The 16,719-nt window shown below is 41.4% G+C and overlaps 1 protein-coding gene across 1 annotated transcript in view; it reads left to right on the forward strand.

Moving 5' to 3' along the window:
- Positions 1-16,719, forward strand: part of LOC117458568 (cell adhesion molecule 1-like) — a 539,809-nt gene that overhangs the window by 492,916 nt on the left and 30,174 nt on the right. Inside the window, exon 8 of the mRNA XM_034099144.1 lies at positions 3,182-3,214. Coding sequence (XP_033955035.1) covers positions 3,182-3,214 — 33 coding nt within the window. The remainder of the gene's footprint in view (positions 1-3,181; positions 3,215-16,719) is intronic.

The following is a 16,719-nucleotide window of genomic DNA, read 5'->3' on the forward strand; positions in this document are numbered from 1 at the left end:
CTGGATGTCGCGGCGCGGCGGGTCACCAAAGGGCTCATGGGAAGCGTGGAGACTAGTTACGGAGCCAATGTCAGCGAGGACACTGTTGAACTGTGGAGCCAGAGATAGAGGGTGAGGAGAGGAGAAAGCTGTTTAAAAATTGACAGGCAATCACTCAGCGGCAGACATATTGAATGGTCCCACATGGCTAACCCCCCCCCAACAGTGGAGAGAGGGTTACAGGCCACAGTGACTCAGGCTCCATTTTACAATTTGTGGCCAATAGATGCACGTTTGGCAATTAAATGGCTGCTGATATATCAACTTTGAGGCGTGCAAAACTAACTTTTTGTTGAGTAACAGATAGGGAAATGGTGGAGAGAGGGTTACAGGACACAGCATTAGAATTGGGAGGGATGAAATCCTCTTTAATGTTCTCACATTCAGAGCCCACAGAGTGACATGTTCTCTGCTTTTAACCCATCCTCGTAGCAGGAGTCTAGTGCTAGGAGCTGTGGAAAGCTGTTGGACAGCACAGCGCCCGGGTCCTATGGGTGACGTCACGGGACCCTACGTCCATTTATATATACAGTCTATGGTTTCGCCCCATTGATACGGGCTGTTGACAGTTCCAAATGGACAACATCGAGGAAAAATTCAAACCCATCACGACTCGAGGACCTTGTAGGTAAACGTGTCCTCAGAGTTCTGTGTCATCCTGAAATCTACAAAGTCTTGCATTGTGAAATCGTCCCTGACCCTCTGAGCACAATCCTCTCTCTTAGGGCGACTGTGGCTGTGAGGGAGTGCGGTCGTCTTTCAACCAGAAGGTTGTGGGTTCGATCCCAGCCCGTGCAGCCAACATGTCGATGTATCCTTGGGCGAGATACTTAACCCTGAGTTGCTCCCGATGGCATGGCCAACGATGTGTGCATGTGGATGCATGTTAGTGCATGTCCTAACATACACTGCTCTGTATGAATGGGTGAACGACATGTAGTATGTAAAGCGCTTCGAGGGGTCTTAAAGACTGGATAAAGCGCTATATAAGTACAGTCCATTTACCATTTACCATTTACACAAACATCCCTCTGAGTCTTAATGGCTTTCTGGCCCTTTCCAATGTCTCCGCTGAGACAAAAGGACAAAGTGACGTGTACACCGTGGAAAAGGCAGCCATTGAAACTGTCCTATCTGAACGTGATGTGTTTTTAAAGATTAGATAAAAGTGTTCTAATTAATGTCAGCACTTATACCAGTTGGCACTTTGATGCTTTTCTGGACACACTTGGAAAGAGATATTTTTGATCAAGCACCATTGGAAGAAAAAGTCATTTGTTTGTGTCTGATCAATGCTTCTGTTTGTTCCTTTAGTTTGTACACTAATTAGGAGTTATAATACATCGCCTCTGCACCTGGTCTAGCTGCATTCCTCTCCGTTTTGTTCATCGCTCAGGTCTAATACCAAATCAACATAAATCGATGCATCTTATCTCGCTAGATGCCTTTGCGGAGAAGCTGATTTCAATCTAGGTCACCTACATACTTTTATATACATTGGGTAACATTCAAGATGCAAGTTAGATCCTCAGATAAAAGCTTCTGAATATGTGTGCTGTCTTTCCTCCTGGCCATCTGTGTGTCTGACAGAACTGGTGAAGCCGTTTGAACACTACATACTGATATACACCTGGACATCAGCAGGAGAGGACTCTTTAAAGTAGAGACACTACATACTGATATACACCTGAACATCAGCAGGAGAGGACTCTTTAAAGTAGAGACACTACATACTGATATACACCTGAACATCAGCAGGAGAGGACTCTTTAAAGTAGAGACACTACATACTGATATACACCTGAACATCAGCAGGAGAGGACTCTTTAAAGTAGAGACACTACATACTGATATACACCTGACATCAGCAGGAGAGGACTCTTTAAAGTAGAGACACTACATACTGATATACACCTGAACATCAGCAGGAGAGGACTCTTTAAAGTAGAGACACTACATACTGATATACACCTGAACATCAGCAGGAGAGGACTCTTTAAAGTAGAGACACTACATACTGATATACACCTGAACATCAGCAGGAGAGGACTCTTTAAAGTAGAGACACTACATACTGATATACACCTGAACATCAGCAGGAGAGGACTCTTTAAAGTAGAGACACTACATACTGATATACACCTGAACATCAGCAGGAGAGGACTCTTTAAAGTAGAGACACTACACTTGATATACACCTGAACATCAGCAGGAGAGGACTCTTTAAAGTAGAGACACTACATACTGATATACACCTGAACATCAGCAGGAGAGGACTCTTTAAAGTAGAGACACTACATACTGATATACACCTGAACATCAGCAGGAGAGGACTCTTTAAAGTAGAGACACTACACACTGATATACACCTGAACATCAGCAGGAGAGGACTCTTTAAAGTAGAGACACTACACACTGATATACACCTGAACATCAGCAGGAGAGGACTCTTTAAAGTAGAGACACTACATACTGAATACACCTGAACATCAGCAGGAGAGGACTCTTTAAAGTAGAGACACTACATACTGATATACACCTGAACATCAGCAGGAGAGGACTCTTTAAAGTAGAGACACTACATACTGAATACACCTGAACATCAGCAGGAGAGGACTCTTTAAAGTAGAGACACTACATACTGATACACACCTGAACATCAGCAGGAGAGGACTCTTTAAAGTAGAGACACTACATACTGATATACACCTGAACATCAGCAGGAGAGGACTCTTTAAAGTAGAAACCATACATACTGATACACACCTGAACATCAGCAGAAGGTACTGAAGTATGTCTCCCATACCAAGCCATCAAAACACTGAACTTCCTTCCTTTGTTGAAACTTCTCTTGATACTTTGTCATGTCTCCACCAACCACATTACAATACCCCCTCTTACTGCATAGCGCCCGCTGTGCACAGTGACAGTGTGTATCTGTGTATCTGTGTGTAAGCTTAAGTTATCTCTGCACTGCCTTTGGTTCCCTTTGATTTCCCTTAAGCCGTATGTCTTGTGTCATGTTCTGGTCTTCTGAATGCTTGCTTATGGGTGTCATTTGTTTTCTCCCCCCCTCCTCCCCCATTTCTCCTTTATTTGCATGCTGTTCCTCCTGTTCCACACCTCCTCTCCTTGTGTTCAGACACTGCGCCCAGCACTGAACCTGCAGCTCATGGTTGGTATCTCTACTTTCCTCTTTTATTTGTTTTTAAGCTGTTCTCTGCAGCATGCTTACTTGTACAGTGGAAATGTCATGTGTTGATCTACCTGACCTCTCTTTGAGCCCCTCCCCCAAGCTATATGTGCTACATGTAGCTGCTAAATGTTGTTTCTGTTGCTTTAATCGTGCCACAAAGATGTTTCTGTCACTTAGGCTTTGGTCGAATTGCCGCCAAAAAATCAGGTATTGTCTTTTCCTTACCACTTCTTCTCAACCTCAGGGAGAGACGTCATGAGTTTAAGTAAAGATGTGAAGGAGAATTCATCAGGACTTAAGAAATACAGTATGTATTCAATTAAAAAATGACGACAGTGAAAGCTATATTCCTCAATACCAAGGTTGAACTTGAAATGAAATGGTTGCTCACCCTTCAGTCCACTCCGAATTATCCACAATTAGTTTGATTGCTTGAAAATATTTGAATACGTTTGACTTGTTAGCCCTCCACTTGTTAGCCCTCCACTTGTTAGCCCTCCACTTGTTAGCCCTCCACTTGTTAGCCCTCCACTTGTTAGCCCTCCACTTGTTAGCCCTCCACTTGTTAGCCCTCCACTTGTTAGCCCTCCACTTGTTAGCCCTCCACTTGTTAGCCCTCCACTTGTTAGCCCTCCACTTGTTAGCCCTCCACATGTTAGCCCTCCACTTGTTAGCCCTCCACTTGTTAGCCCTCCACTTGTTAGCCCTCCACTTGTTAGCCCTCCACTTGTTAGCCCTCCACATCTAATACCGTGCATATCACCATTCAAACATGTTGACAAATAGTTTGAGACACCCATCACAACTCAGTGAGTACTATGAAACTTTACTTGATGATTTTACAGTAATAATCGTTCGTAGTTGTCCTTTTGGTTTAACATATTTTAGAAAATTCAAAGCACTGCACAAGATGGAAAAGGTTCAATAAGCACTGTAACTTTCATGGTCTGTATTTGTCGGTCACGATCGGTTGTTCCCTTGAACGCCCGATGTCACCGATGCAAGGTCACCATTTTCTCCTTTACTTTCCTAAAGGATGGTCCAGTGTATCCTTAGCTAAGGAGGCTATAAAGGAAGTAATTCAGCTCCTTTCCTATCATCTAGAGCAGTGCTTCTCAAAGTGTGGTCCGTGAGCGCCCCCTAGTGGTCCGTGAGTATATTGGTAAAATTTCACATTTGACATTTATTTATTTATTTAAGTTTTCCGCACTGTCGCGGGAATATCTCTGCAATCGAGCGAGCTTAGGTTTCAGATCAACACCTTCATCACACATGTTGCCACTTGTTTGTACCATTTTCAGGCGATTTGTAACAAACGATGTGTTTTTGGATATTTGTGGAGTTAGGTGGTCCACGAGTGTTTTTTTATTGGTTAAGTGGTCCTTGGTATGAAAAAGTTTGAGAAACACTGATCTAGAGCAGCGGTTTTCAAAGTGTGAGGCGCGCCTCCCAGGGGTGCCGACAGAGAGCTTCAGGGGAGGCGCAGCGTGAGAACAAAATAACGAGAAACAGTGAAATCTAGCTAACTTCAGCTAACTTTATGCGAGGATCGATTTGTGGCGAAGTTACCTAAAGTGAGAGAGGAGACAGCGGCTGGCAGAAAACGGATGACCACGATTATCTGAAGCTAGGATTTCCATGGACCGGTCCTGGCAGGGGCGGACGGGCCATCGGTGTGTTCTGGAGGATCACAGAACGGCCGGCTCGGTTCCCTGACGGCCGGCACCGCCCTTTATTTTAATTTGAATAATTCTCACTTTGATCAAAAGCAAGTACGGCTCGAGGCTGCAGCCCGCATCAAAGACGCAGACGCACTGCTCCCACTAAACGAGGGGTGAGGGTAATGAGGAGGCAAAGTTGTCGTTCAGTCTGTTGCCGGGAGCGTATAAGGATTTATCCACGATGTTGAAAATGTTTAAAACATAAAGATAAAAAGGTTTTAAAAAGTTGTTGTTTCATGTTTTAAGGAGGTGACGCGACTCAGCCAATCAAATCGGAGCAGTGAGCGAGTCAGCGCGATAGATTCAAACACAGAGGCGAGACGAGAGGAGAGAAGCAGTCAAAGTCATTTCAAATGGCGGAAGGTAGACAGCGACATGTTCTCTTACTGGACCTCTTTGAAATGCAATTGAATGCCCCTGCATTATAGCAACAACAACAACAATAATAATATTAATAGCAATACTAATTGGAAGGGGGGTGGCGCGGCTGTTCTTATGTGCTCTGAGGGGAGGCTCACCTTCCCACACTTTGAAAACCCCTGGTCTAGAACAGTGTTTCTCAAACTGTTTCATACCAAGGACCACCTAACCAATAAAAAAACACTCGTGGACCACCTAACTCCACAAATATCCAAAAACACATCGTTTTTTACAAATCGCCTGAAAATGGTACAAACAAGTGGCCACATGTGTGATGAAGGTGTTTATCTGGGCTATTTCATGCAATCGAAAGTGAAACTTAAGCTCGTTCCATTGCGGAGATATTCCCGCGAGAGTGAACAAAACTTAAATAAATGTATTTCTTTCAAATGTGAAATGTTACCAATATACTCACGGACCACCAGGGGGCGGTCACGGGTCACCAGTGGTCCGCGGACCACACTTTGAGAAGCACTGGTCTAGAGAAACAGCTGTTATCACTGCCACTGTGGTACTTCTGGGTCATTTCACTCTATTGGATCCTAACCCTCGCATAATGGACATCTTGAGCCGTTGTTCGATCAGACTCTAGAGCCAGTTACCTGTTCTTGTTGGTCGGTCAGAGATCCACATTGGTCTAGACTGAAATATCTCAACCTTTGGAGATGTTTCTTGGACGGATTGACTTCCAGGAGCCCCAGAAGACCTACCAACATCTCAACTTCTGGAAGATGGATTGCTATAAGATGTTGTACAGACATTAATAGTGTCTGGATGGAAGTCGTTCCACTTTTTCAGCATCCTTCCTGAGCAAAAAAGACCATTTGACTGCAACCCTGGCTTAATGGCCACCTGGAAATATGGTCCAATCACAGTTAAGAGCCAGTTGCCCGTTCTTGTTGGGTGATCACATTGGTTCAGACTGAAATATCTCAACTTTTGGAGATGTTTTTTGGATGGATTGACTTCCAAGAGCCCCAGAGGATGGATCCTACCAACTTTGAAATGGTTTTGCCTCGAGCACTTCGCCTGGCCTCAACTTTGGCAAAATGGATTGCTAGAAGATTTGCACAGACCTTTATGGTTTCTGGAAGGTGACCTCTTTAGTTTCAAACTACTGTCTGCCTCACTTGATGCAGATGACTGTACTTCCAGGTACTTCCCCCCCCTTTCTCTCCACGAGGAACCTCGCTAAGCAAAAACACTATTCGACTGCCACCTCACTGTCACAGCATAAACCAAAGCATAGCATAACATCCTTGTCTCTTTGAAAAATCTATTCATTCTCCTCCCTGAAAGTGCACTTTGCCAAATAGTCTCTCCAGCTAACCAATTACACGGTTTCCCTGAAGGTGCCACGGAGGATTGAAACCCACTCTGAAGCCAGGAGAGATTATCAACAGCATCCGGTGATTCTGTGTGCCGGCAGAAATAGACCTCATTTACTCGTTTTCATTAGTTTGAATGAAGACGATACGCATCGTTTTCTCATTTTGTCTAATTTGCAAAACCCCCTTTTTTCATTATTTTTCCGTGGCAGGCGTTTCATAATTTGTGTGGACAAGTTCACGGAAGCGTGATCACAAACTTCCCATTAAGGATCCATCGGGAAATGTTCAACGACCTCACTCTGTTTCTTAATGACGTATTTAAGAGTTCTATGGCGTAAAATAAGGAAGTCCTGTTAACCCTCCTGTTTGTGCTTATTGAGTTCAAATGTAGGAATATGCATCACATCAGGTTTCACATGGAGACAGAAAAATGCACGTATCGAATTATCTTGTGTTAACTGAAAATGTATCCTTCAATCGGGTATTATTATATATTATCGATTTTTTTACCTCACGGTCAAGTTGTATATAATTTTCTACTTTTTAATGCTGAGATGTTTACATTTGAGAATTGTTCATTTCTACTTCTGTGCAATGCCTCGTTTTTTATTCTGCTGCAACGCAAACATTTCCCAGTTTGGGATCAATAAAGTACATCTTATCTTATCTTATCTTATCGCCTTTATCCTGAATTCCTATTTTGCCATAAAAAGATACATTTACATGACATTAGTTGAGTAAAAGCAGAAGTACTCAGATCTTCTACTTACGTAAAAGTAGAAGTACTCAGATATTGTACTTGAGTAAAAGTAGAAGTACTCAGATCTTGGACTTGAGTAAAAGTAGAAGTACTCAGATATTGGATTGAGTAAAAATAGAAGTACTCAGATATTGTACTTGAGTAAAAGTAGAATTACTCAGATCTTGTTCTTGTGTAAAAGTAGAAGTACTCAGATCTTGTTCTTGTGTAAAAGTAGAAGTACTCAGATCTTCTACTTACGTAAAAGTAGAAGTACTCAGATCTTCTACTTACGTAAAAGTAGAAGTACTCAGATATTGTACTTGAGTAAAAGTAGAAGTACTCAGATATTGTACTTGAGTAAAAGTAGAAGTACTCAGATCTTGGACTTGAGTAAAAGTAGAAGTACTCAGATATTGGATTGAGTAAAAATAGAAGTACTCAGATATTGTACTTGAGTAAAAGTAGAATTACTCAGATCTTGTTCTTGTGTAAAAGTAGAAGTACTCAGATCTTGTTCTTGTGTAAAAGTAGAAGTACTCAGATCTTCTACTTACGTAAAAGTAGAAGTACTCAGATCTTCTACTTACGTAAAAGTAGAAGTACTCAGATATTGTACTTGAGTAAAAGTAGAAGTACTCAGATCTTGGACTTGAGTAAAAGTAGAAGTACTCAGATCTTGGACTTGAGTAAAAGTAGAAGTACTCAGATATTGGATTGAGTAAAAGTAGAAGTACTCAGATATTGTACTTGAGTAAAAGTAGAATTACTCAGATCTTGTTCTTGTGTAAAAGTAGAAGTACTCAGATCTTCTACTTACGTAAAAGTAGAAGTACTCAGATATTGTACTTGAGTAAAAGTAGAAGTACTCAGATCTTGGACTTGAGTAAAAGTAGAAGTACTCAGATCTTGGACTTGAGTAAAAGTAGAAGTACTCAGATATTGGACTTGAGTAAAAGTAGAAGTACTCAGATATTGGACTTGAGTAAAAGTAGAAGTACTCAGATCTTGGACTTGAGTAAAAGTAGAAGTACTCAGATCTTGGACTTGAGTAAAAGTAGAAGTAATCAGATATTGGACTTGAGTAAAAGTAGAAGTACTCAGATATTGGACTTGAGTAAAAGTAGAATTACTCAGATCTTGTTCTTGTGTAAAAGTAGAAGTACTCAGATCTTGTGCTTGAGTAAAAGTAGAAGTACTCAGATATTGTACTTGAGTAAAAGTAGAAGTACTCAGATATTGTACTTGAGTAAAAGTAGAAGTACTCAGATATTGTACTTGAGTAAAAGTAGAAGTACTCAGATCTTGTACTTGAGTAAAAGTAGAAGTACTCAGATCTTGTACTTGAGTAAAAGTAGAAGTACTCAGATCTTGTGCTTGAGTAAAAGTAGAAGTACTCAGATATTGTACTTGAGTAAAAGTAGAAGTACTCAGATATTGTACTTGAGTAAAAGTAGAAGTACTCAGATATTGTACTTGAGTAAAAGTAGAAGTACTCAGATATTGTACTTGAGTAAAAGTAGAAGTACTCAGATATTGTACTTGAGTAAAAGTAGAAGTACTCAGATATTGTACTTGAGTAAAAGTAAAAGTACTCAGATCTTGTTCTTGTGTAAAAGTAGAAGTACTCAGATATTGTACTTGAGTAAAAGTAGAAGTACTCAGATCTTGTACTTGAGTAAAAGTAGAAGTACTCAGATATTGTACTTGAGTAAAAGTAGAAGTACTCAGATCTTGTACTTGAGTAAAAGTAGAAGTACTCAGATATTGTACTTGAGTAAAAGTAGAAGTACTCAGATCTTGTACTTGAGTAAAATTGATTTGATATTTGATTTGATATACTTTATTAATCCTCGTGGGGAAATTGTTTCTCTGCATTTGACCCATCCTAGTGTTAGGAGCAGTGGGCTGCCATTATGTACGGCGCCCGGGGATTACTTGATTAGACTTGATTATATTTCACATCATTCATCCACATCTGTGAAGTAACTAAAGGTACTAAATACATGTCGTAAATGTACTTAGTTACTTCCCACCTCTGGGTCGGAGCCTTACTGTGAGTTCCAGTGTGGCTGCCAAAGGAAGCTGTTTCCACTGAAAAGGCTCCACGAATCCTCCGCACACTTTAACACACGCCGTCAGCGACGAGCTGCTGAACATAGTGGAGCATTTAGCGGCTAAACAGGCAGATATTCCCCTCAGGAGTCGGTCGAGATCAAAACCCCCGCTCGAAGAGAGAGACTCTAGTTTGAAAAAACACTTCAAATAAACGATAATGTGTGCTTCACGTGTAAATAAGCAACTTTTGGATTTGTTTGGAATTAAAGGAAGGGGAATTAATTGATATTCAGCAGCTACAGTATTTAACTCATGACATATTTGTAAAGGGCAAAAGAACAGCAGATGAATGGATGTTCACGGTGCACTGATGGAGATGAGATTTCATTAATATGCATACGTGATTTGGTGAATGAACATTAGCGAAGGGTTCAGGTGTGTATCGAATATTTAAATATGATGAACGAACACTCGGTAATCCCACAAGGCTTATGCTGATGTGAAATCGGGCTTTCAGTGGAAATATCAAGCCGTTTTAGTCGTGTTGGTGCCTGTTTTTAACTCAGCCTAAAAACGCTACTTGTGCACACGTAACCTGAAATACAAGCTGACATCATATCGAGTCACATGTTCTACTTCTTGACTCACTTCTCCTTGAAGGGTAAATACTCTCAGAACAGCACCGCGCCTTTTCTCCATTTGGAGATTAAACTATAAATCCAGCTTTTTATAGAAATTGATCTTACTGTAAGAAAGAAAATAGGAACATGCCATTCTCTTCAAATGTGTTCACGGTCAGCATTGAGACATTAATTCAAATACATGGCTTTTATTGTATCTTTTAGAGGCGCACATCCATTAAGAGCCTCTCTCTCTCTCTCTCTCTCTCTCTCTCTCTCTCTATCTCGCTCTCTCGCTCTCTCTCTCTCTCTATCTCTCTCTCTCTCTCTCTCTCTCTCTCTCTCTCTCTCTCTCTCTCTCTCTCTCTCTCTGCAAAGGGAACTTCATCACGCACGAAATGCTCTTCCCGCTAATGGAAAAAAAGTATTCCTAAATCATTGTCAAAACCTTATTTTTTCAATTCTCGGTATCGCTTCTACAATTTTAAAGTAAAGCTAATTTTAAAGCTTAAAGGTCCCGTGTCACGGCCATTTCCACTGATCATGATTCCATCGTTGAGGTCGACTAGAATAGATTCACTTTGTTCAATGTTCCAAACTCACATTGGTTTCTCAGACAGCATCTCTGCGTAGTATTCACTCTGTCCTACACGGCTTGTTGGAGCTCCTCCCCCCCCCCCTGTGAGCCCACTGTGCTCTGATTGGTCGGGACGTTGCGAGGCTCGTTGCGAGGCTCGTTGCGAGGCTCGTTGCTGCGATCTGCCGCTCGGAGCGGACAGGTTTCCGGGTCGGCGATACAGCGGAAACAAGCGAAACTCATCCTGAGCACACAAACACTCACAGCCTGTCCTACACGGCTTGTTAGAGCTCCTGCCTCCCCCCTCCCTGTGAGCCCAGTGTGCTCAATAAACAATAAGTGTGGCTTGATATCGAGTAAGAACAAGGTTGATAGCGCTGTGAGTCAATGGGTCTGTGGAGAGCATTTCTCCGCCATCCCAACTCGTCTATTACCAGCGTTCAGGGAGCTCTAGGCAAGTCAATGGGACGCCCTGTTAGTTGAACATGTACGCTAAAGGTCCCCCCACTGCGTATGATAGTGAGGCCAAGGGAATCACGTGTAAAAAGAGAAATGTCCAACGAGGCGTTCTGGGGCAGCAGACAGGTCTGTTCTGAGTTAGAGCTTTACTCGCTACAGGGTGCACTTTGAGGGTTGTGACTCTGCAGACCGGTCACATGCAGAAGCTACAGAACTCACAAGGGGACGGGTGATAACCGGAGAAGCATGACATGGGACCTTTAAAGGTCTCTGCAGCGCACAGGTGGCCAACAGTAGCTTCTAAGTTGCACACATGTCATCAATTGAGTAAAAAGTACAATATTTGCATCTGAAATATCGAGGAATAGAAGAAAAAGAAAGTGTTATACAAATGAATGACCTACCTGATGTATTTGAAGTGTTGTACTGCTTCCCTTTAACATGCCAGCTTTAACAGCGAATAGACTAAATTATGGTGAGAAAGAAAAGACACAATCTAATCAATGTAACACTGAGTAGCCGTTTAAATTATACGAACACATTTCTTAAAGGTCTGTTACCATGGAAACAAAGCTGCAGCTAATTATAATACGTGTGATACATTATGTTTAAGTACAGACATTTCATATGTTGCATTAACACAAGTCAAAATAATTTAAAGTGATTTAAGTGTAAGGTTGCTACGGCGACAGAGGAAATATAATGAAGTGTTTTATATAAATGTGTTTAAACAGTTCGACTCAAGCGGGGAGGATTCAATGCTGAATTCGTTTGTGCAGGTTTTTTTCAGACTTTTACAACAAGAAACAACTGGAATTTGAAACATTTTTCGCTGCAGAACAGTCAAACATCATCTATGCAATTAAATCCACTCGGGTGCAGATTACCGGAGGGTTATTTCAAGCCTTCAAACCCTAAAAATAGTCCCTTCAGACCCTATCAATTATTCACACTGACCTACCTGAGTGGATTTCATCTGACAACATTCCCTCAGCGACCCCTGATGTGTTTTATTAAAATAAAGGGACATATTCTGCTAGTTTTTACATTCATACGTGTTTTCTGGTTTGTTTCGAGTAAATGTTTACATGCTTGAATGTTAAAAAATACCCTGACTTCTTCTCAAAGCCTTCGTCTGAAATGCTGTTTTCTCTGATTAGGGCCCGAAAAGCTGCTCTGATTGGCAAGAAGAAAAATGGCAATAATAATTTGTGGAACTTTTGAAAATCAACGTGCTTCACAAAGAAAGCTAATTAAAAACAGACAAGTCCGTAATTATCTTTAAAAGAAAAAAGGGGAAATAATCTGGTGTAAAAACAAAGTCAATTCAAAGGAGATTACAATTTGGGGGGAATCAGGAAAGTCTCTCTGATAAAAGAGAGACTTGTTCCAGGGTTTATGTTTTGTCAGTTACCATAATATATGATAAGAGAGGACTCTTTAAAGTAGAGACATTAAATACTGATATACACCTGGACATCAGCAGGAGAGGACTCTTTAAAGTAGAGACACTACATACTGATATACACCTGAACATCAGCAGGAGAGGACTCTTTAAAGTAGAGACACTACATACTGATATACACCTGAACATCAGCAGGAGAGGACTCTTTAAAGTAGAGACACTACATACTGATATACACCTGAACATCAGCAGGAGAGGACTCTTTAAAGTAGAGACACTACATACTGATATATACCTGAACATCAGCAGGAGAGGACTCTTTAAAGTAGAGACACTACATACTGATATACACCTGAACATCAGCAGGAGAGGACTCTTTAAAGTAGAGACACTACATACTGATATACACCTGAACATCAGCAGGAGAGGACTCTTTAAAGTAGAGACACTACATACTGATATATACCTGAACATCAGCAGGAGAGGACTCTTTAAAGTAGAGACACTACATACTGATATACACCTGAACATCAGCAGGAGAGGACTCTTTAAAGTAGAGACACTACATACTGATATACACCTGAACATCAGCAGGAGAGGACTCTTTAAAGTAGAGACACTACATACTGATATACACCTGGACATCAGCAGGAGAGGACTCTTTAAAGTAGGGACACTACATACTGATATACACCTGAACATCAGCAGGAGAGGACTCTTTAAAGTAGAGACACTACATACTGATATACACCTGGACATCAGCAGGAGAGGACTCTTTAAAGTAGAGACACTACATACTGATATACAGCTGAACATCAGCAGGAGAGGACTCTTTAAAATCTGAGTTACTAAGTGCTTCATAAAGACAGCCAAAGAAATCTGTAATTACGTTTAAAAGAAAATGATAAAACAATTTGGTTTAGAAAAATGGAAGAAAATTTGAAAATTTCGAAAGAAATAATAGACTATTCACAGGAGAATAAAACCCAAGAGAAATTCTGGACAGGCTGTCCAATAATGACACTTTCTTTTTTGTTGGCGAGCAAATTGCCACGGTTCTTTTAATTTGCGCTTTTCAAATCCATGTTTCAAAATCCTTTCGAAAAATAGCGAAGAAAAAAACAAATTAGTCTTAAATTGAGGTTTAAAATACAAAAGACAAACCAATTTGGAGCAGGCTATAAAAAGACATGGTTTAGAAAAAGGTAAGATTGGAACAATGTTTAGAAGACTATTCAAACAAGAGGAGAGTCCCTCCGATAACTTACGTAGTGCTCCACAAATGTTTAAAAAGAAAAGGATAAAACTATTTGATGGTTTAAACAAACAGTGTAGAATAGGAGACCATTTTTAAAAGAAATACTATTCAAACCAGAATTAAAATCAAGGAAGGCTCTCCAATAACGACTTATTTTACAGTTTAGGGGAAAATCCCATTGGCTTTAAGTCAGACACACCAAACTGACACCAAAGAACACGTCCCGACGGGCCCTGGAACACACCGCAAAGACTTCGGCCGACGGCCAAGAAGCACGTACGAACTGCGCATGCGTGAGTGGCAATAACTCTCCTTACCAGCAGGCGGCGGTAGTGTGTATTCGTCATTCAAAAGAGGCAACAACCGGAAGACAGACTGCGTGATAACCGAGAGAAGAAGAACAACAAATAGCGTGTGCGTTCCATTTTCATTCCAGATCGCCATGATGAAAAATAAACTCTTGCGTCCGGGTGAGATGAAAATGAAAAAGAATAGCCACCTGTGTGCGCCTTCTTAATCGTTCGTTTGGGTCCCTCACTTCCATTTCGCTTCTCATGCACTGATTCGCTAAGCTGAACAGCCAATCAGAGTGCTTTCTTTTGCCGACGAAAAGACACGACGGGGCGGGACACACCAATCTGAGTAGGGCGACAGGACGCTCATCGACAGCCAGACATCTATCGACGGCCGAAATCGGCTCGGTGTGTCCGGGCCTTAAGACGCTAACTCCTATTTATTGGTTTTATTTTATTTAGACTGGGACGTAAGTTTCTCATATCTAAACTGTAGCTTCTGTGCACATGACAATAAATCCTTGAACCTTTAACCCCCCAAAAATACGTAATGGCTGCACCACTTTATGATTTTATTATGCATTTGGATAAAAACCACTGCACTTCTATCTCTCTGAAGCTATAGATAGTTTCCCTTGTGAGACGCACAGAGTTAAAGGCGCTCATTTGAAACAAAAACCTAGAGAAACAGATTTATGTAGACTCAGTATAATGAGAAGAATAAAGCAGAGAACAAACACGTTGATTACAAAGCCTTTCTTCATCTGAGCAGGAATACCTCCTTGAACAACATGAAGCGCACTTGAGCACTTTTTTTAAGATGTCAAGCAACTAAGGAGCCTAAAAAAACTGAATTAAACACAAATTATACGTGTTGAGGATCCTATTATAATACTTTACTATTAGTTCAAGTCAGAAAGTCAACAAAAACAACAAGATGACGATTCAATCAAATTCAGTCCATACATTTGATCTGGGATTTAGCTTTTAATTCAAGATATAATTTAAGGATTGACTGTTGCACAGAAGTCTTAATTGTGTTAAGCTTTAAAACTACAATGCATGTCTGAGCAGTTTTAATTGTAGAGAAATAACTTTAAGAGTGAGACATTTGTACATTGTCACCACCGCTAAGCTAAAGGCGGCTAATGTTGGGCTATAAAGGAACTACAGCACGGTCACATGACTTCAAGTCACCACCGCTAAGCTAAAGGTGGCTAATGTTGGGCTATAAAGCAACTACAGCACGGTCACATGACTTCAAGTCACCACCGCTAAGCTAAAGGTGGCTAATGTTGGGCTATAAAGGAACTGCAGCACGGTCACATGACTTCACCACAGCTAAGCTAAAGGCGGCTAATGTTGGGCTATAAAGGAACTACAGCACGGTCACATGACTTCACGTCACCACCGCTAAGCTAAAGGTGGCTAATGTTGGGCTATAAAGGAACTACAGCACGGTCACATGACTTCAAGTCACCACCGCTAAGCTAAAGGTGGCTAATGTTGGGCTATAAAGGAACTACAGCACGGTCACATGACTTCACGTCACCACCGCTAAGCTAAAGGAGGCTAATGTTGGGCTATAAAGGAACTACAGCACGGTCACATGACTTCACGTCACCACCGCTAAGCTAAAGGCGGCTAATGTTGGGCTATAAAGGAACTACAGCACGGTCACATGACTTCACGTCACCACCGCTAAGCTAAAGGTGGCTAATGTTGGGCTATAAAGGAACTACAGCACGGTCACATGACTTCATGTCACCACCGCTAAGTTTGACTTCAATACAAGGGCACTAGAAGTGCTTAAATTCTGGCTAATGTCTGGGTTTCTATACTCTTTGCTTGTGGAGGAATGTCTTCATAATAATGCTATGAAGTAAATGAACTCTTTCAACTCAAGCATCTCACAGTTCAGAGTTAGCATTTTGGTGTTGGGTGTTCAGCTTTAGTTCTTCCTCCTCCTCCTCTCACTCCCACCTCCTCTCTATAATGAAAGGGCATGCTGCTGGGGGATGTCAGCTGCTTTAGGCTACCTGCACAGACTAATTTCCCATGTGGAGAGGTGAGTGCGTCAAGGAAAGGACACACCTGCCAACACGGCTGTCAGCGGCGTGGGGAGGGATCGGATAATTGAGAGAGCTAACCGTAGAGAGGAAGCAGAGGATAATGGCCACTCTGCTCACAGCAGGACATTTCTCTTTCCAAGGACTACACTGTCACATTTGGAGGTAGAGGTCTAAATACATTTACTCAGTTACTGTACTATTGAGCAGAGATGTCAAAAGTACACACATCCTTTCCTCAAGTAGAAGTACAGATACTCTTGTTTAAAAATACTCTGGTAAAAGTAGAAGTACTGACTAAACTTCTTTACTCAAGTCAAAGTAAAGAGGCCCTTGAAGTGTACTTCAGTAAAAAGTACCCATAGCTAGCAGCTGTTTTAAAGAGTACCTGACCTCCCTTTATATCAATAGAACAATAATGTCATTGTTAGCTAATGAATGTTTCCATGCTGAACAACGGCAACATGACAACGTTTCCATTGGTCCCTCTTCTTTAGAGAAGACCAGGAAGTGATGGATACACGGATCGTGTTC

This window comes from Pseudochaenichthys georgianus, chromosome 14 (assembly GCF_902827115.2).
Source record: "Pseudochaenichthys georgianus chromosome 14, fPseGeo1.2, whole genome shotgun sequence".
NCBI lineage: Eukaryota > Metazoa > Chordata > Actinopteri > Perciformes > Channichthyidae > Pseudochaenichthys > Pseudochaenichthys georgianus.